Source organism: Gorilla gorilla, chromosome 13, assembly GCF_029281585.2.
Source record: "Gorilla gorilla gorilla isolate KB3781 chromosome 13, NHGRI_mGorGor1-v2.1_pri, whole genome shotgun sequence".
Taxonomy (NCBI): domain Eukaryota; kingdom Metazoa; phylum Chordata; class Mammalia; order Primates; family Hominidae; genus Gorilla; species Gorilla gorilla.
In genome coordinates, this window is record NC_073237.2 from 126,607,597 (window position 1) to 126,627,790 (window position 20,194).

Consider the following 20,194-nt stretch of genomic DNA (forward strand, 5'->3'; position numbering starts at 1 on the left):
AGGGTCATCTGGGTTTGTGCTGACATATAGCAGCTGCCATACAGGGTCTTAAGTGATTCTGTGATTTGTCCTGGGCCGCAAAGTCAGTAGAAGCAGAGCCTGGACTAGAACTCGGGCTCCAGTGCCGGTCAGGTCCCAAGTCCCCAGGAGAGCACAGGCCAGGGCACAGCAATAGGAGGCCCGGGCCAGGCCAACTGGGCATGCTCACCCTGCACCAGGCTCCGCACTGGGCATCCCACGGTGCCAGCTCCTCGGTGCCTCCCAGCTCTGAGCTGCTGGTGCCGTTGTCTGTATTTGGCAGAGGGAGGAAGCTGGAGGCTTTGAGAGGTAGAGCCAGCATTGGTGTCCACAGCCAGCTTCCGGGTCTGCAGCCAGCCCGGTATCCCCCGCTTCCCCATCCCTTGTTCTTTTATCTTAGTTCCTGCTCACTTGAGCCCAATTCACCGTTGTGGAAGATCAGGAACCACAATGAGGGCTGCTTAAGAAATGGCAGATCCCAGGCCTCTAAAGGTGACTGTGAGCTCTGTAATCACCTGGAAAGTGATGAGGGCGTTATCCTGAGTGGGGACAGCAGGGTACACACTGTCATCGGGTACCAGTCCATGATGGAAAAAATGTAGGCAGAGAAGAAAGATGGGATGGATGCAGGCTGAGGCTGGTCGTGGGTGTGTGAGGTGGGGGTGGGGGGGCGGGTGTCCTCTGGTGGATTATGTGTCCTATTTTCCAACTTTTCTGCAACTATTTTTTTTTTTGAGACAGTCTCGCTCGGTTGCCCAGGCTGGAGTGCAGTGGTGCAATCTTGGCTCACTGCAACTCTGCCTCCTGGGTTCAAATGATTCTCCTGCCTCAGCCTCCCGAGTAGCTGGGATTACAGGCACCCACCACCACGCCTGGCTAATTTTTGTATTTTTAGTAGAGACGGGGGTTTCACGTTGGCCAGGCTGGTCTCAAACTCCTGACCTCAGGAAATGCCCACCTCGGCCTCCCAAAGTGCTGGGATTATGGGCATGAGCCACTGCGCCTGACTCTACAATGGCTTTTATTACTTTTATAATAACCAAATATCCTAGCAATATGACAGCAAAAGTAGTGGGTGGAAGCCGGAGGAATGCTGTCCTCGCATCAACACGGCCAGCTGTTGATTCTGGGCCGCGCCATGCAGAGTGGGCGCGGAGACAGCCTCTCAGCAACACACTGGGGGCTTTCCTGCGGGCAGGCACAGTGCTGATGAAACGGTGCCGTGCGGAGAATACGAGGAGCGGCCCCATTTCACAGATGAAGAGACTGAGGCTCAGAAGGGTGGAGACCCTTGCCCAGGTCACACAGCTCTGTGTGTGTGTGTGGAGTCTGGGTCCAGCTCGCTCTGCCTCCGTGGTCCCGAATATTGGGGCTCAGACCCGCTGGCTTCTTGCTTTCTTGCTCTGGGAAACCTGTAAAACCGGAGGCTACTGAGGGGAAGGGAAAGGAAGACGAACCATCTCATGGCTGTTTGGGACCCTCCTCCAGGTCTCCAGGGAGTGTGGGGAGGGGCATGCCACTGGAGAGAGTTGTTTGAAGAGATAATGGGAGAATAATTTGCCGAGGCTGCCGCTGCGCCCATCCCCGCTGCGCCTGGCTGATTGCAGCTTGGGGTAATGCTTTATGATTTATCCGTCTAGCAGTCTCTGTCCCACCTTTTGCACTGCAGAGAGCAGCTGCCGCAGTATCATCAGCGTGGCAGGAGATGCAGGGCTGGCCTCCCAGCAGGATCCCAGAGGACATGAGTCTGCAGGAGCTGAGAGTGGCAAATTCTGGGGAAGTCCTAGAGGACCGGGGCTTTTGGGAGACTGAGGCCTGGCAGTGCGGGGGCTTGCTCAGGCCCTCAGAGAACTAGAGGCCAAACTGGAGTTGGACCCGTGTGTCCTGGGAGCATTCAATCATTGATTCATTTGTTCACTGATTCATTCAGTACATCTTTACTGAGCACCTACTCTATGCCAGGCCAGTGCCGGTTGCGGGGGGGCATCAGGGACTGAGGGGGGCGAGGTGCTTGGAGTCTCCTGGTGGACGAGGGCATTCACCCAGCCTGGCGCCGTGTTGGGGAAGAGAAGGTGGGAGGTGTGGGAGGAGACCCAGCGCTGGAGTGGGAACTGTTTTGCAAGTGGCAGTCAGCTTTCAGGATTTTTATGAAATGAGATTTCTTTTCTCCCCTGCCCTTTTAAAGAAGTGTAAGAACGCCGTTGTTGAATCTAGGATTTTCTTTTCTCATCTCTACCCTGTCTCGTGGAGCTGGTTCCCAAACACAGTCAACCATATCAGAAACCTCGGCTTCCCGTGGCTGGGGATCGCAGGCCCCGTTCTTCACAGCCTGGGCCTGCCTCTGAGGCCTGGCACCATGGCTCTTCTCTAATCCCCAAAGGGGTCTCTGGACCCCAGAGAGTTAAGACCCTGTTCACAAACAAGGTTGTGTGAGGTGTGGCCTCTGTATAAACATCTCGGGCTGAGTTACTGGGTGGGGAGGGGCAGTGAGGGGTCTTGGTACGTCCCTGCCCATGTACTAGGAGACTGGGTATTAGGAAGGACTTCCCGGCAGGGCGCGGTGGCTCACACCTGTAATCCCAGCATTTTGGGAGGTTGAGGCGGCCAGATCATGAGGTCAGGAGTTCAAGACCAGTCTGGCCAACATGATGAAACCCCGTCTCTACTAAAAATACAAAACTTAGCTGGGCATGGTGGCACGCACCTGTAGTCCCAGCTACTCGGGAGGCTGAGGCAGGAGAATTGCTTGAACCTGGGAAGCGGAAGTTGCAGTGAGCATAGATCGTGCCCCTGTACTTCAGCCTGGGTGACAGAGCGAGACTCAGTCTTAGAAAAAAAAAAGAAAGAAAGGGAAGGACTTCCCATGGGGCCAGATGGGGACTCGGGAGGGTATTGTGGAACCTTCCTCTTGGGACAGCTGGTGGGACGAGGTAACGGGGGTTAGGCTGTCCCTGGCCACTGGCTCTGGCATTTGCGGAGGTCGTAGATCAGGGCTTGGGGCATGGCCAGTGCTCAGGACGTCCTGTGGTGTTAACAATCTCAGCTCATTTGTCCAGGCCCACTCAGGGGTCTGAAAGGAGGGTGTAAGGTTGGCTCTCACCTCACAGATGAGGAAACCGAGACTCTGAGGGGAACTGTCACCTGCCCCAGGTTACACACAGGTCAAGAGTGGGGCAGGATCAAGCCAGGACTGAAGCTTGAGCCCTTCTTTTTCAGTTTCTTAAACTTAAAAAGAAAAAAAATTCAACACCTTTTTCTTTTTCTTTTCTTTTCTTTTTTTTTTTTTTTGAGACAGGGTCTGGCTTTGTTGCCCAGGCTGGAGTGTAATGGTGTGATCATAGCTCACTGCAACCTCAAACTTTTGGGCTCAAGGGACCCTCCTCCTTCAGCCTCCCAAACAGCTAGGAGGACAAACACAAGCCACTGTGCCCGGCTCCACTAATTTTTTTTTTTTTTTTTTGTAGAGAGATGGGGTCTTGCTATGTTGCCCGGGCTGGTCTCAAACTTCTGGGCTCAAGTGATCCTCCTGCTTCGGCCTCCCAAAGTGCTGGGATTCCAGGTGTGAGCCACCTGACCCGGCCTCCTGTTTTATATTACAGAGTTCCTGCATGCTCAATGCCACCAGTGAAAATAATCACGGAGATTCACAATCATAATGATAATCATAGGGACCCCTCTGCCACCCCTTTCTCCTGCACACATGAAGCACTTGTCTGAAATTGGGGGCCTGCATGGTGGACCCCCAGAGCCATCCATCCTCTGGAGCCTGGAGATGCTGGGGCTGGACTCTGAGATCCTGCCCTGAACCCCTGACCATGCTGAGCACCTTGAGTCGCCAGTCTGCAGGGAGACTCAGGATAACGGGTTGTTCCTGGTGCCATCTCTACTCCTCCACCCTGGCCTGGCCTGAGCCAGCAATGATGCTGGGACTCCTGTCCCTTCCACTGTGGGTCTGGAATCAAGCAGAAGATGTGGAAGAAATCAGGTCCACGGAGGACTTTCGGCTTCCACCTGGCTGTCAGAGAGGTGGGCAGGGCCAGGAGAGCCGGTCCCTCTCTCCCCTTCCTGGTACCGAGCACAGAGGCAGCTCCCATTCTGGAGTATGGGCTCTGGTCCTGGCCACCTCGTTGGCTAGCTGTGTGAGTCTGACATTAACTGAGTGACTACTATGTTTGCCAGGCACAGGAGTGGGCGGTGCAGGTTTGGAGGTGAACTAGAAGATAGGGCTCCTGCCTTAACAGCCCGTGGCCTGTCACTGCACAAGTCACTCAAATCATTCCCGAGGCACAGCTGCTTGAGGTGCCACCAAGGCCCAGCTGGGGGATGGGGTGCTGGGAGTGTGTCCTGGAGCATGACCCGGCCTGGGGTGGTCAGAGAGGCTTCTCTCAGGGAGATGCTCTGGTGCTGAGAAGGAAGCGGTGAGCGGAGTCAGGCAGGTGGGGAGGAGGGGGAAGGGCAGACCATGTGGAAGACATCCACATGGACGCCCTGAGCCAGGAGGGGCCTTCACCTCCAGAAACCTCAGTTTCTCCACTGGTAAAGTGGGCGGGATTGGCCTCACCTTCTGGATGTTGGGACGATGGGGCAGAATCGTTCCTGGAAAGCACACGGCCGTGTGCCTGCCTCTCAGATCTCCTGAATAGCCGTTAGAATCACAGATGCTTATGGCGGATCCCCTGAGCTTGTGGGGGTCCCCAGAGACCATCTGGTCCAGTGGTTCTCAACCTGGGTGGTTCTGCCCCCGAGGGGATATTTGGCAATGTCTGGAGACACTTGAGGTTGTCCTAACTTGGGGAGGGGGTGCTACTGGCATCTGTCTGGCAGAGGCTGGAGATGCTGCTAAATGTCTTCTATGCACAGGACAGGCCTCCATGACAGTGACCTGGCCCCGAATGCCAGGAGTGCCAGGGTGGGGAAACCCTGATCTAGTATGAGCCACTTACTTTACTCACAGGGAAACCGAGGAGCATTGTGGGGAAGGGGTTTGCTCAGGGTCCTCCCCCAGCACAACAGGTTAGTGCCAGGCCAGGGGCACAGGCCCGTGTCCCAGCACCAGAGCAGGTCTGGCGGCAGCGTGTCTGAAGGAGAGAGGGAGGGACTGGCAGGAGGGGAGGGAGGAGGTCCGGGCCTGTGGGAACCTGACCCTGGACCAGGGGTGGGGGATGGAGTCACATCTCTCAGGCATCCTGGGGACAAAATTCTTGGGCATGATCTTCATCATAAGCCAGCAGCTCACTCGGGTGTCCACTGCAAGAGGGAGTGTGCAGCTGCTTCAGGGGGTCCTGACTCAGCCAGCCGGTGGCAGATGGGTGGCACGTCAGGCTGGGACCATGGTGTGAAATCCCAGCCTCACAGCTGTGATTTGCAGGGTGGTAGAGGCCTGGGGGTGGCTGGGGTGGCTGGGAAGGTTCAGACCCCCCCATCCCGTCTCTCTGCTCCAGTTGAGGCAAGCTCCCTCCTCCACCTTCTGATGATGAGCAGGGGGTTACGTAATGTTTGGGTAGCAGTCGCTTTACCCATGCGCTTACACGGGGGCGGTGCAGCCTGGCTTGCTGGAGGGGCGGGTGAGGCGGGGAGCCTGGGAGGCAGGAGCCCTGAGTCTGAGCCCTGTTTCTGCTGGTGACTTGCTGTGTGACTTTCGGCCTGTCTCTCTCCCTCTCTGGGCCAGTCTTCTCCATACACAGAGGGTGGGAGCACATCACTGGTTTTCTTTTCTTTCTTTTCTTTTCTTTTGAGACGGAGTCTCGCTCTGTCCCCCAGGCTGGAGTGCAGTGGCGTGATCTCGGCTCACTGCAAGCTCCGCCTCCTGGGTTCACACCATTCTCCTGCCTCAGCCTCCCGAGTAGCTGGGACTTACAGGCGCCTGCCACCACGCCCGGCTAATTTTTTTGTATTTTTAGTAGAGACGGGGTTTCATCGTGTCAGCCAGGATGGTCTCCATCTCCTGACCTTGTGATCCGCCCGTCTCAGCCTCCCAAAGTGCTGGGATTACAGGTGTGAGTCACCACACCCGGCCCACTGATTTTCTTTTCTTTTCTTTTCTTTTCTTTTTGAGATGGAGTCTCACTTTATTGCCCAAGCTGGAGTGCAGTGGCGTGATCTCGGCTCACTGCAGCCTCTGACTCCTGGGTTCAAGTGATTCTCCTACCTCAGCCTCCTGAGTAGCTGGGATTAGAGACACGAGGCACGTGCTAATTTTGTATGTATAGTAGAGACAGGGTTTCACCATGTTGGCCAGGCTGGTCTCAAATTCCTGACCTCAAATGATCTGCCCACCTCTGCCTCCCAAAGTGCTGGAATTACAGGCGTGAGCCACCATGCCTGGCCACGCCTCAGTGGTTTTCTAACTGAGCTCTTAGGTCTCAGCCAGGGTCTCTGGAGGTCCCTGTTCCATGGGGCTCAGGAAGAAGGAGCCGGACACCAGCTGGGCTCTTGCTCCCTCTGCCCCTGCCTGGCAATTTGTGTGTTTATTCATTCACCTCACCGGACAAACATGCCCCAGGACCGTGTTACACGCCAGGCCTCATGCAGGTCATCAGGGCACAGTGGTGTCAGGGGGCCTACATTCCGGTGGGGGACTGGCCTGGAGGCACATATGGTATAGCGTGGTCCAGGCTCTGCTGGGACAGGCAAGCGGGCAGGGGCACAGAGGAGGCCCGGAGGCCTCAGACCTGGGGCTGGGCCGACTTCCTGAAAGCAGCAGCATCTAAGCTGGGGCCTGGCGGGAGAGTAGGTAGGCCCATGTTAAAGAAAGCGATATTCTGACGCTTCTTAAAATGGTCAGGAAGGCTTCACTGGGGACTCTTGCAATAGGTGTCAGAACTATCACAACCTGGGAGAGAGAGGGGAATCAACTCCAAATGCAAGGAAGTGAGGCTTCACAGCCAATGAACAGGGTGAGGGGTCAGCAGATGGAAACTAAGAGGAGGCCTCCAGGGCAGGGGATTCCTGCTGAACTGACTGGGCAGGCTGATGCTGGAGGCGGGATGAGGACTCACAGGTGAAGTGAATTGGGGAGGAGGCACTTGATCAGATATCGTGGGGGTGGGGATTCTGGCTACAGCTGGGCCAGGCAGGCCGAAGAGCAGGGGAGGGGCCAGGGGACAGGTCGAGGCCAAGTGAGAAGAGGGCTCAGAGGAGCCTGTCTGAAGTCTGGGTGTGGAGTATGGGGTTTGGCAGGAGGAAGCTGGAACATCAGGCTGGGCACCCTCTCATGGGCATCACCTCGTGGGGGGCTTCTTGGGGCCCCTGCTAATGGCACGGAAGGGAGCTGGGGCCCCACAGTGATAACCTCTGCAGGGGTAACCGGATAGGCCCCCAAAGGCTCCCCACTGAAGCCGGTTTCCCTCTGCAAAGACCTTCACTGCCAGCCTTCCACAGCTGCTCACTGCTGGTGCTGTGCACAGCCCCCATCTCCTCAGAGCAGCCCCTGTGAGCCATCTGCAGGGACGCCTTTGGGTGCCTTTTGTTTTGTCTTTATTGTTTTTAATAACCTTTTAGAATCACTCAAATAACACAAAGTCATTGTGGATAAGTTAGAAGGTTTGCACGAAGAAGTAACCATCTGACATCCAGAGATGTCTGGTGACAGCTGGGTGTGCCCCCACATGGGTCATTAAGTCCTGGTGCCAGGCATGTTCCCTCCCCTGCCCAGGGGCCCATCCTGGCCTGGGAGTCTGGAGTCGTGGGCCAGGCTGAAACAGAAGAAACTCAAAAGAAGCAGGGAGAAGGCAGGTTTAAGAGCCAGGACAGGGGTGGCTGTGTTCCTTCCTCCTGCTCTGGGAAGGGACTTGAGATCCGTGTGCTTTGCTTCCTTCTTGCTTGGCCAATCCAAGCAGGGGCTCAGAACAGACCTCAGGGCTGAGCAGAGGCCAGTAGACCCTGAGAGTCCTGCCAGGCTGCAGGGATTCTGGGTGGGCCTGCGGACATCACATGCACGGGAGGGACGGATGCTGGGGTCGCACACTGGCCGGCAGGGCAGAGGACAGGAGAGGCAGGGCGGGCTCCGAGTCTCACACGTTGCTGTGGATGAATCTCCTGATCTCTCTGTGCCTCAGTGCCTGCATCTGTGAAATGGGATGGTTGGGCCGACCTGCCGAGGGAACCACCCTCTCAGCACAGTGCCCGGGTTTGGGCTGCTATCATGGGCTGTTACAAAGGCCCGTGGTTCCTGAGCCAGGACCTACCTCCCTGGGCCTCTAGCGCCCTTCAAGGTGTTCTGGGATGGGGACAGGGAAAGGTGCAGAGGGCTGGCCTATTCACAACCTCCTGCTTGCTGTGGGCACTGCTGGGACGGTCATGTGCCCGCTGTGATCTGACTCAAGAAGAACTGCCCTCCCTCCCACATCCTGCTCCCTCTTCTCTGCCCTCCCCCATCCTCCTCCTCCCCTCAACCGCCCTCACTCCGGCAGCAGCAGCCACAGTACTGGCAGGAGGCTGGGTGCCTGAGCTTCACCTTCCAGGCCACAGAATTTTCAGGGTGCCACCCCTGGGTGCCCCACATGTCCCTTCACATGTGCCCAGGATCCATTCCAGTCCCTTAGATTCCTCTTCATTGGGGAGGGGGACGGTGGCTTTTCCATGTGCGTCCTCTCTGTATGGACCCTGATCACAGTGCCGCGCGCACCATGCACGGTACTCCCATAACCCTCTCTGATGTTTGAGGGGAGGGTGGAGGCTTTGTGTGGATCACATTAGAATGGGGGACAGTGGGACGGTGTGAAAGTCTTCGGTTATCTGGCTTCTCTGAGCATCGGCCTCTTCAGCATTCACCTTCGATCCCACCTCAGCTGTAGTCTGGGCTTCGAGGACTTGCAAATGTCTTCCTCTCTCTGAGCCTGTTTCTTCATCTGTAAAATGGGCTTCCTCGGCTGGGCACTGTGGCTCACGCCTGTAATCCCAGCACTTTGGGAGGCTGAGGCAGGCAGATCTCCTGAGGTCAGGGGTTCGACACCAGCCTGGCCAACATGGCAAAACCCTGTCTCTACTAAAAATACAAAAATTAGCTGGGTGTGGTGGTACATGCCTGTAATCCCAGCTACTCGGGAGGCTGAGGCAGGAGAATTGCTTGAACCCAGGAGGTGGAGGTTGCAGTGAGCTGTGATCCTGCCACTGCACTCCAGCCTGGGCAACAGAGTGAGACTCTGTCTCAAAAAAAAAAAAAAAAAAAAAGGCTTCCTCATAGTACCTTCTCAGGGCCATTAGGGGCATCCTGGGAGAATAAGGTGTGCAGAGTTCCCAGTCGCGTCAGGCCCTGCAAAGCTAATAGCTGGTGTTGGTGATAGATGACCGCTCTCTCTGGCTTCCCGATGTGGAAGGAATCGTCCTCCGAGGAGTGCGTGTCCTCCTGGGGCTGGGGCGGGAGGGGTGGTTAAACTGCCTACAGGAGCCAGTTTGTGAATTGGTTTAGAACAACACATATTTAAGTTCACAGTTCTAAAGATCACACTCTTGACTCATTTTTGTGCTGAGCCCTGTGGTTACGTGTACCATGTCCCCTGATACCAACAAGAGGGGTATGAGAACCATCCCTTGTTATGGATGAGGAAACTGAGGCTCAGACAGGCGAGGGCGTTTGCTTGAGGCTGTACAGGCAGTGAATGGCAGAGATCTGTCCTGGGATTGGGAGTGCAAAGCCATTCCGGCGTCAGCCGCGTAGGGATCTGGAGGGTTTTGTGCTGGGCACTGGGACTGCAGGGTGGACAAGTCCAGTTGGAACAGCCAGGATCCCCCCATGCTGTTTACCCAGTTCCCTGGGAACAGAGACTGAGGGGCAGGGTGTGGGCATGTGGGAGGAGCCACCTGCTGGCTCCATATGGTGGTCTACCCACCAGCACCAGCAGCAGCCCACCCAGCCTGATGCCAGGAGGGGCTCAGCAGAGAAGGTGGGGAGGTGGGAGGGTCTTGTGCAGGCATGCGGCTTCGGGGAGGCCATTCATGTGACTCTTGTTTTAGCCCCCTTGGGTGGAGCACAGGGCTGGGTGGCCAAGTGCTCACTCTGTGTGCAGTATCTGGGTTAATTCCTATGTCACTTCGTAACCCCCTTAGGCAGACGAGGCTAGGAGAGGTGAAGTCTGTATCCAAGGTCACACTGCTAGTGAGAGGCAGAGGTGGGACTGCGCCTGTGCCTATCAAGTCCATGGCCCCATGGGGCACCATCTCTTTGAACAAGGAGCCACAGCTTTCCTGGGCCCCGGGCAGGTGATGTTGGTGGTGGGTGGTTGATGTTGGCATCTCCTTTACCCTCTCTGGCCCGGTCTGCTGCCTCCAGGTACAAAGGCTTCATCAAGGACTGCCCCAGTGGGCAGCTGGATGCGGCAGGCTTCCAGAAGATCTACAAGCAATTCTTCCCCTTCGGAGACCCCACCAAGTTTGCCACATTTGTTTTCAACGTCTTTGACGAAAACAAGGTGAGCTGGGGATTGATGGGGCCTGCGGCAGCTGGCTCAGCTCCTGTGGGTACCCGCAGCGTCTCCACACCCACTCTCTCCTGCCGATGTTCCCTTCTAGAGAAGGAACACACACACGAGGGCATACTGACATGCACAGATACATAGTCGCACATAAGTGCATGCACATGTACACATGCAGACACACAATAAATACAGATGCATCCAAATGCATGCACATGTGTGCACACATATGTACACCCACACATGTACTGACATGCACATCCAAGCTCTCACACAGACGTGTATGTGCACATGCAGGCGAATACCATGCACACATGTGGGCACACATACATGGAGATGCAGCCACACACACATGGAGATGCAGCCACACACGTGAACACACATGTATATTCATACAGTGCACAAAAATGCACACATATGCACACAATGCGTGGACTTGCAGGTGCACACACGTGTACACACAGAGAGATATATACACATATGCGTATGTATACAGTGCACACACATGCATGTATACACATGTACACCCTGACACTTCTCTTACAAGCATAAAATGCAAATACATCCTATGATAATAACAGGATTAATAATAATAACCAATATTTCCTGAACATTTACTATGTGTAAGCTCTTTACATGGATTTTTTTTTTTTGAGACAGAGTCTTGCTCTGTTGCCCAGGCTGGAGTGCAGTGGTGCAGTCTCGATTCACTGCAACCTCTGCCTCCCAGATTCAAGCAATTCCCCTGCCTCAGCCTCCTGACAAGCTGGGATTACAGGCGCCGTCACCACACCCGGCTAATTTTTGTATTTTTAGTAGAGATGGGGTTTCACCGTATTGCCCAGGCTGGTCTTGAACTCCTGACCTCAGATGATCCACCCACCTTGGTCTCCCAAAGTGCTGGGATTTCAGGTGTAAGCCACCTTGCCCGGCCATACATGGATTATTTTTAATGAGGTCTTACAAGCACCTGGGAGCTGGGTATTTTAATACCCATTTTGTAGGTCAGGAAACTGAGGCTCTGAGAATCGTAAGCTATAGGATCTTTTGTTCCTGGCTTTTTCCACCGAGCATCATGTTTTCAAGACTTACCATGTGGTAGCTTGTGTCACCTCCGGGCAGTGGCTGCACGGATAGCTGTTGGGTTATCTGCGATGACCCTGATTCTGTCCTGCAGTAGCATTTGAGCTTGGATTTACTGCCACTTGTCTCTGTACCCCCTGCTGCTGGCACCATGGAGGTTTCTATTCTATCCCATCCCCAGCTTCTCCCAGGTTCCCCCAGGCTGGGAGTCACATTCCTGACCCTGGGAAGGGCTCTTCCCTTCTTGGGCCTCGGTTTCTTCATTTGCAAATAAGAGGTGGAATTAAACAACCTGCAGCGGCCTTCCCTCTGCAAAAGCCCATGAGCCCACAGCTCTAGGCCGAGGGGCTTCCAGGCTGTTGCTGAGAGGAGCTCAGGCATTGGTGCTTCTGGCACCTTCTCCCATCAAGAGTGGAGTAAGCCTCTCCGTTCAGCCTCAGCCCTTCTTCCTGTGCCTCCCTCCTGGCCTCTCCCACTTCTAACCCCCTACACAGTCCCCCAGCCTCTGCTCCCCACCCTCTCCTTGCCTCTCGCCCCCCATTCCTTCGAGCCTGCCCTCTCCACCTGAGTGTCCATTGGCCACAGTGTCTGGAGCCTGCGACTGCCCCTCGCCCGTCCCGAGGTTCAGCCTGACCCGGTGGCCTGGCCGGCACTGACCGAGGCAATCCCCTCTCTCTCCTGTCAGGACGGGCGAATTGAGTTCTCCGAGTTCATCCAGGCGCTGTCGGTGACCTCGCGGGGAACCCTGGATGAGAAGCTACGGTGTAAGTCCTGCCCCCTTGGCCCTGTGTGGCAGCAGCTGGAGGGCCCAGGTCAGAGGGAGGCAGCCCTCGGCCCTCACCAGGCAGGGGTGCCAGACACCCACTGCAGTGACCACAGATGGCGTCCCAGCTGCGTCTGCAGAGGGCAGGCCTGGGCCCTGGGCGGGTGGCCCTCACACGGCCACGTAACTAGGCCAGGCTGACTGTCCAGGGTTCAGAGAGCAGCGCAGACATCTGTGCTTCCAGGTGGGAGGGTTTCCTGGAGGCACCGGCAGCAGGAAGGAGCTCGCTGAGGCAGGTGGACAGGGAGGGCTGGGGGCAGAGGCTGGCAGGAGCCTTGGCTGCACTCGGGCAGGTGCAGACCTGGGCCGCAGGAGGGTCGGTGGGGACCCAAGACCCAGGTTCAGTGCCGGACCCACCTCTTTCATAGCCATTGCTCTGATTCTTGCTTTCACTCATTCACTTACTCATTCATTGACCAAATAACGACTGAATGCAGCCACGTGTTGGTACCAGGGATCCACTGGGGGTTAAGATAGATGGGTCCCTGCTCTCAGGGCGATCAGTCTAGAGTGGCAGCAGGATTTAAAAAAAAAACCTCAGGAAACTGCAGGCGAGGAGGAGAGAGGGAGTTGTGAGCAGGAGAGGACCTGCCTGGTAGGCGCAGAGCTGGGGATGAGAGGAGCTGGGGCGGGGGCGTTAAGGGCTCCAGGCAGGGGGCCCGCGTGTGCGAGGCCCAGTGGAGGGAGGCTGAGAGGGAGTTGGAAGGGGAAGCTGTGCAGGCCCCCGGCGGCATTAGCAGGAACGCAGGGTGCGTGGAGAGGAGGGAAGATGGAAACCAGCTGGCCAGAGCTCCCTGCTCGGTAAGACTTTCACACTTCAGTCCATCGGCAGCGAGAAGACCCTGCAGTTTCTTTTTCTTTTTCTTTCTTTCTTTTTTTTTTTTTTTAAGAAATAAAAGAGAATTTTATTTATGCAAAAGCTCCTCCTCTCAATGCACTATTTTATTTTCTAATGTTGACTGTAGCAGGCCACACCATAATTGTGGGAGCAGAGTGGACTGTGGGGAGGAGGTGGGGGCTGGAGTGGGGGGAAGGAGAGGGGTGCTCCTCTGGGTAACATCCCAGGCCCCGGGCTCTCCCACGCACTCAGCTCCAGCCACTGAGACCTCGGTCCTGGCAGCCCAATGCCCCATCCCTTTATTTTATTTATTTATTTATTTATTTATAGACAGAGTCTCGCTCTGTTGCTCAGGCTGGAGTGCAGTGGCACAATCTCGGCCCACTACAATCTCTGCCTCCTGGGTTCAAGCAATTCTCCTGCCTCAGCCTCCCAAGTAGCTGGGATTACAGGCATGTGCCACCACACCTGGCTAATTTTTGTATTTTTAGTAGAAATGGGGTTTCGCCATGTTGGCCAGGCTGGTCTCGAACTCCTGACCTCAGATGATCCGCCCACCTTGGCCTTCCAAAGTGCTGGAATTACAGGTGTGAGCCACTGTGCCTGGCCCTGTTATTTTTAATATATATATAATATTTGATATATATATAATATTATAGAGAGAGAGAGAGAGAGAGAGAGAGAGTCTTGCTCTGTCACCCAGGCTAGAGTGCAGTAGTTCGATCTCGGCTTATTGCAACCTTCGCCTCCTGGGCTCAAGTCATCCTCCCACCTCCTCCCAAGTAGCTGGAACTACAGGCGCCTGCCACCACACCTGGCTAATTTTTGTATTAGTAGAGAAGGGGTTTCATCATGTTGGCCAGGCTGTTCTCGAACTCCTGACCTCAGGTGATCTGCCCGCCTCGGCCTCCCAAAGTGCTGGGATTATAGGGGTGAGTCACTGTGCCTGGCCCTGTTATTTTTAATTTATAAATAAATAAATAAATAAATAAATATACACATAAATATAAATTATGTATATATAAATATATATACATATATATGTATGTGTATATATATATGCGTGTATATATATATATATATATATATGTAGAGAGAGAGAGAGAGAGAGAGGGAGAGAGACTTGCTCTGTCACCCAGGCTGGAGTGCAGTGGCTTGATCTCGGCTTATTGCAACCTTCGCCTCCTGGGCTCAAGCCATCCTCCCACCTCAACCTCCCAAGTAGCTGGAACTACAGGCACCACCACCATGCCTGGCTAATTTTTGTATTTTTTAGAGACGGGGTTTTGCCATGTTGTCCAGGCTGGTCTCAAACTCCTGGGCTCAAGCAGTCTGCTCACCTCAGCCTCCCAAAGTCCTGGGATTACAGGTGTGAGCCACCATGCCCAGCCTTATTTTTTTTAACCCTAGTTGCAATGGTGTGTGTGTGTGTGTGTGTGTCTGTCCCTGTCTATCCTGATGTAAATATTAGTTGACCTGATGAGGAATGGGCCATCCGGTCGCTGACTTCATGTTGGGGTGCAGAGAGGAGGGGCGAGTTGAAGACCCCTCCCCACTGCCCCAGCCCAGGATCACTCAGCACTGCTGCTTGCTTACAGGGGCCTTCAAGCTCTACGACTTGGACAATGATGGCTACATCACCAGGAATGAGATGCTGGACATTGTGGATGCCATTTACCAGATGGTGGTGAGAAGCCGGGTCTCGTGTGCTTAGGGGTGGCAGGAGGGGCAAAGCCAGTGACTGAGAGACAGAGAGAGAGCACTTGTGCAGCCATGCTCCTGCCCAGGGTGGAAGCAGGGGTCACTGGCTGAGCCGTTCTGTATATCTCTGCCTAGGCAGGCAGGCACAAGCTGGTAGATAGTGGGGCTGGGGTGTGGGATGTTCCAGGGCACAATGGCAGGGATGGGGAGGGGAAAGAAGAGGGGGGTGGCCCTCATCTGGAAACTGCCAGGTCTGGGGGGCAAATGCGTGGCCAAGAGCCCAAAGCCCAGAGTGCCAGGGCCCACCCCCGCCTTGTCCGTCCCTGCAGGGGAATACCGTGGAGCTCCCAGAGGAGGAGAACACTCCCGAGAAGAGGGTGGACCGGATCTTTGCCATGATGGATAAGGTGAGGTTGGGGGGCGGGGCTGGTCCTGGACCAGGGAGGCAAGGTGTCGGGGGCAGGAATTGGAGTCTCTGGAACCTGGGCCTGGCTTTCCTGCCAACCCCCTCCATGGCTCACGGCAGGCGGCATGGTGTCCTATCCCTGCTCAGCAGCTAGCCCCATCCAATGTCCAGAATCTTAAGTCAGTTTGCTCAGCATGTTTTCTTTAATCAACCAAAGTCCTTAGCCTTTTTTTTTTGTTTGCCATGGACCCCTTTGGCATTCTGGAGAAGCCTACAGACTTCTCAGCATAATGGCTTTAAGCGCATAAAATAAAATCCGTAAGATCAAAAAGGAAGCTGATTATTTTAGAAAACAGCTGTCAGAGTATTTTTAAAAAAGAATCTGTGATGTAGCATTCTGTGAGCTGCTTTCTTAACGCATTCACTAAGATGTAGTGGTGGGTCCAGCAACCCCCGAAATTGCGAGCTGTAATATCTGCAGCAACTGGGGTGTGTTATGAAAATACCTGTGATCCCTACTGTCGACAGATCACAGGTACTGCAGGTCCTGTTGGGGACCGTCACCTAGGTTTCCATTAAAGGAAAAGCTACATTTCAGTTAGAGGTTCGTAAAAAAAGGCTGATTTTTTTCCCCCAAGTTCATAGACCTGCTGACTTCTATCCACAGGCCAAGGTTAAGAAACCCTTCTCTTTTTTTTTTGAAACAGAGTCTTCGCCCTGTCGCCTAGGCTGGAGTGCAGTGGCGGGCGCGATCTCGGCTCACTGCAAGCTCTGCCTCCTGGGTTCATGCAACTCTCCTGCCTCAGCCTTCCGAGTAGCTGGGACTACAGGCGCATGCCACCACACCTGGCTAATTTTTTGTATTTTTAGTAGAGACGGGATTTTACCGTGTTAGCCAGGATGGTCTCAATCTCCTGACTTCGTGATCCACCAGCCTCGGCCTCCCAGAGTGCTGGGATTATAGGCATGAGCCACCACGCCTGGCCAAGAAACCCTTCTTTAAAGGGAACCAAAGTCAGGTGTGGTGGCTCACACCTGTAATCCCAGCATTTTGGGAGGCCGAGGCGGGTGAATCACCTGAGGTCAGGAGTTCGAGACCAGCCTGGCCAACATGGTGAATCCCTTTCTGTACTAAAAAAAAAAAAAAATCCGGGAGGCAGCAGTTGCAGTGAGTGGAGATCGCGCCATTGCACTCCAGCCTGGGCAACAGAGTGAGACGCAGTCTCAAAAAAAAAAAAAAAAAAAAATTAGCCAGGCATGATGGCACATGCCTGTAATCCCAGCTACTTGGGAGGCTGAGGGAGGAGAATTGCTTGAACCTGGGAGGCAGAGGTTGCAGTGAGCCGAGATCACACCACTGCACTCCAGCCTGGGCAATAAGAGTGAGACTGTCTCAAAAGAAAAAAAAAAAAAAAAAAAAGGAACCATAGACACTGGAGCCTACTTGAGGGTGGAGGGTGAGAGGAGGGTGAGGATCGAAACCCACCTATTATCAGGTACTATGCTTATCACTTGAGTGAGAAAATAGTCTGTACAGCAAACCCCCACAACACGGGATTTACCTATATAACAAACCTGCACATGTATCCTTGAGCCTAAAATAAAAGCCTAAAAAAAGGGACTCCAAAAAAATAAGGAATCCTTCTTTAAATCAAACTTACTTAAAACTAAAATAACTTAAATGTAAATTTGAAATAATGACGTTAGGGAAATCCAGGTGTTACGTGCCTTCAGCAAAATAACATAAAATGGTCAGGTGCGGTGGCTCACACCTGTCATCCCAGCACTTTGGGAGGCCAAGGCGAGTGGATCACTTGAGCTCAGGAGTTTGAGACCAGCCTGGGCAACGTGATGAAACCCCGTCTCTACAAAAAATACAAAAATTAGCTGGGTGTGGTGGTGTGCACCTGTGGTCCCAGCTACTTGGGAGGCTGAAGTGGGAGGATGGCTGGAGCCTGAGAAACCAAGTCTGCTGTGAGCCGTGATGGTGCCATTGCACTCCAGCCTGGGTGACAGAGTGGGACCCTGTCTCAATCAATCAATCGATCAGTCAATCATAGAAATTCCTGTAACGCAGGGCTGCTTATTAGATTCTGGCTGGAGACAGCTGTTTGCCCTAAAAGCTTTGACCTGAGGCCTGTACTTTCTTAATTAAAAAAGGGAGATTAGCCCATGTTAGAGGAGTGGTAGAGACGTGCTGGCCTCAGACCCAGCTGGCGTCTTGGTAATGATCAAAAGATTTATCCACAGAGTGTGGAGCACGGAATAATAAGTTTCTCGTGGTGTGCGTCCACGTGGCTTAAGGCCAAGGCCGCACATTCCTTACTGTCCCCCTGTCTGCACTTCCCTCATTTTGGGAAACAGCACAGACCCTGTAGTCACATTGACTGGGGTGTGAATCTGACTTCCCCGTTTCCCAGCCCTGGGGCCTGGGTAGGTGATGGAGCCTCAGCTTCCTCACTGGTAAAATGGGGATGAGAGCAGCACCCTCCTCTTGGCTTGGCCGTGAGGGTTCCATGCACTGAGGGTCGCGCCGAGCTTGGCGTATGTCATGTACGCAGCGAGCGATCCCTGAGCACGGCTCGGGTGTGCTCATCGGCGCTGTTTTCGGCACTTACCCTCTCTGGATACCCGAGATTGAGTAGGTGCTCTCCGTGGCCTTTTCCTTGTGGTCCACCGGCTTCCTTGAGAGATGCTCCGGGGAAGGGATTCTGGCCCAAACATCCCCTCCCCGAGAGACCCACTAAAATTCCTCTTTCTGAGCCATGTCCAGCCCCCTGCCGGGTCTCCCAGGGTCCAGTGTGGGCTGCTCCAGGGGCAGTTTAAATGCCCTTCCAAGAGCGACCCCAGAGAACTGCACGAGGCTCTCAGCCTTGTCAGTTACTCACATTGATGGGGATTAATAGCATTAACCATGACATGTGTGGAGTTACAGGGCGCTTCCAGTTGGTCAAGCACAGAGCTGTCACCCGAGTGCCTGGAGAAAGCCAGGTAATTACCCTCCATCCCCAGGTGAAGAAACATGCCCAGAGAGGTGGGCCACGGCCCAAGGCCACCCTGCCATGAGTGCCGAGGTCTGTCTGGTGCTGGCTGCTTGTAGGCCCTGAGCCATGTTGCCTCCCTCCTGATCTAACCTTGGAAGGGCTCTTGGGACCGGCCCTGGGCTGGGCTTGTCTAGAGCCCTCTCCTGGGAGGCCCTGCACCCTCAGCCGCCTCTCTCTGCTCACAGAATGCCGACGGGAAGCTGACCCTGCAGGAGTTCCAGGAGGGGTCCAAGGCAGACCCATCCATTGTGCAGGCGCTGTCCCTCTACGACGGGCTGGTATAGTCCTGGGCTGGAGCTGGGTGAGTGCAGACTTGGGGCCTGGGGTGGGTCTGGGATGGGTCAGGGGTGAAAACCCAGCAGCAGGACACCTAGGGTTGGCAGGTAATTACCTGGGTCTCTGGGGGTGTTGGGGTCAGCCTAGCAGGGACATAGCTGGGAGGAGGCTGGAAGGGGGGCCTTCAAATTGGTCAGAGCTCCTCTGTTTTGATCATTTTTATAGACCCAGATCAGCCTGCGAGTTTGCTTGAACAGAATTTTTCTGGGCGCGATGGCTCACGCCTGTAATCCCAGCACTTTGGGAAGCTGAAGCAGGTGGATCACCAGGTCAGGAGTTCAAGACCAGCCTGACCAACATGGTGAAACCCCGTCTCTACTAAAAATACAAAAATCAGGCTGGCGTGGTGGTGCGCACCTAGTCTCAGCTACTTGGGAAGCTGAGGCAGGAGAACCACTTGAACCCAGGAGGTGGAGGTTGCAGTGAGCCGAGATCGCACCACTGCACTCCAGCCTGGGTAACAGAGTGAGACTCCATCTCAAAAAGAAAAAAAAAAAAAAAAAAAAGAAAAGAATTGTCCTGGGTGGAAGACACTTTGAAAATCAGTTCCCAACCAGGGCCAGGGGCCTGGGAGAGCAATTTCTTATCCCCTCTCTGAGCAGCCGGTCGAAGACCTAACTAAGCTCCTAGCTGTCAGAGAATGATAGCATGCCTGGCAGAGGCCCCTGTTGCTGGTAGAGAGCTGTCTCCCTTCTTTCCTTCTCCTCTCCTCCCTTCTCCCCTTTTTTCCTGCCTCTTCTTTGTGGAGTGTTCGATGTAGTCTGCGGGGAGTGGGTGTGAATAGCGTCCAAGGTCTTGTCCAGAGATCAGCGTTCTTGTCCACGTCCTGGTGAACCAGTGGATGCCAGCTGTTGGCATATATGTAAGGGTAGAATTGCTGGGACATAGGATGTGTGTAATATTTAGCTTTGGTAGTTACTAGAAAACAGTTTCCAAAGTGGTTGTGCTGTTTTGCGGTCCCACTAGTAGTGTGTGAGAGTTCCAGTTGCTCCACATCCTTGCCAACACTGGGTATTTTCTGTCTTTTCAAATTTTAGCCATTTTTGTGAGTATGGAGTAATAACTTGTTCTAAGTTTACTTTGCATTTCTCTGATAAGCAGTGACGTTGAATGCCTTGTTATAAGTGTATCACCCATTTTAATGTGCTCATTTGTGACATGCTAGGTTAGTTATCCATTGCTACATATTACATTACCACAAATAGCAGCTTAAGAACAAACATTAGGAATTTGGCACAGTTAAGCTGGGTGCTTCTGGCTCAAGGACTCTCAGGAGTATGCAGTTCAGCTGTCAATAGGGTTTGCCCGGGTCTATCCTGGATTTAGCAGTGCAAGTTCCATGTTCTAGGAAACTTCTCAGTCCCGGGAAAATTGGGATACTTGTCAGCCATTGGCCAGGGCTGTGGTCTCATCTGAAGGTTTGGCTGGTGATGACCTGCTTCCAAGCTCACTCATGTGGTTTGGCAGCCTTGTTCCCTTGCCATGTAGACACCTGCACAGGGCTGCCTCACAATATGGCTGCTGGCTTCCCTC

The 20,194-nt window shown here is 54.1% G+C and overlaps 1 protein-coding gene across 1 annotated transcript in view; it reads left to right on the forward strand.

Annotated features, from left to right (window-relative positions):
• Window positions 1-20,194, forward strand: part of NCS1 (neuronal calcium sensor 1) — a 64,146-nt gene that overhangs the window by 35,410 nt on the left and 8,542 nt on the right. Inside the window, exons 3-7 of the mRNA XM_055351347.2 lie at window positions 10,289-10,427; window positions 12,199-12,277; window positions 14,773-14,861; window positions 15,205-15,282; window positions 18,511-18,626. Coding sequence (XP_055207322.1) covers window positions 10,289-10,427; window positions 12,199-12,277; window positions 14,773-14,861; window positions 15,205-15,282; window positions 18,511-18,609 — 484 coding nt within the window. The 3' untranslated portion in view covers window positions 18,610-18,626. The remainder of the gene's footprint in view (window positions 1-10,288; window positions 10,428-12,198; window positions 12,278-14,772; window positions 14,862-15,204; window positions 15,283-18,510; window positions 18,627-20,194) is intronic.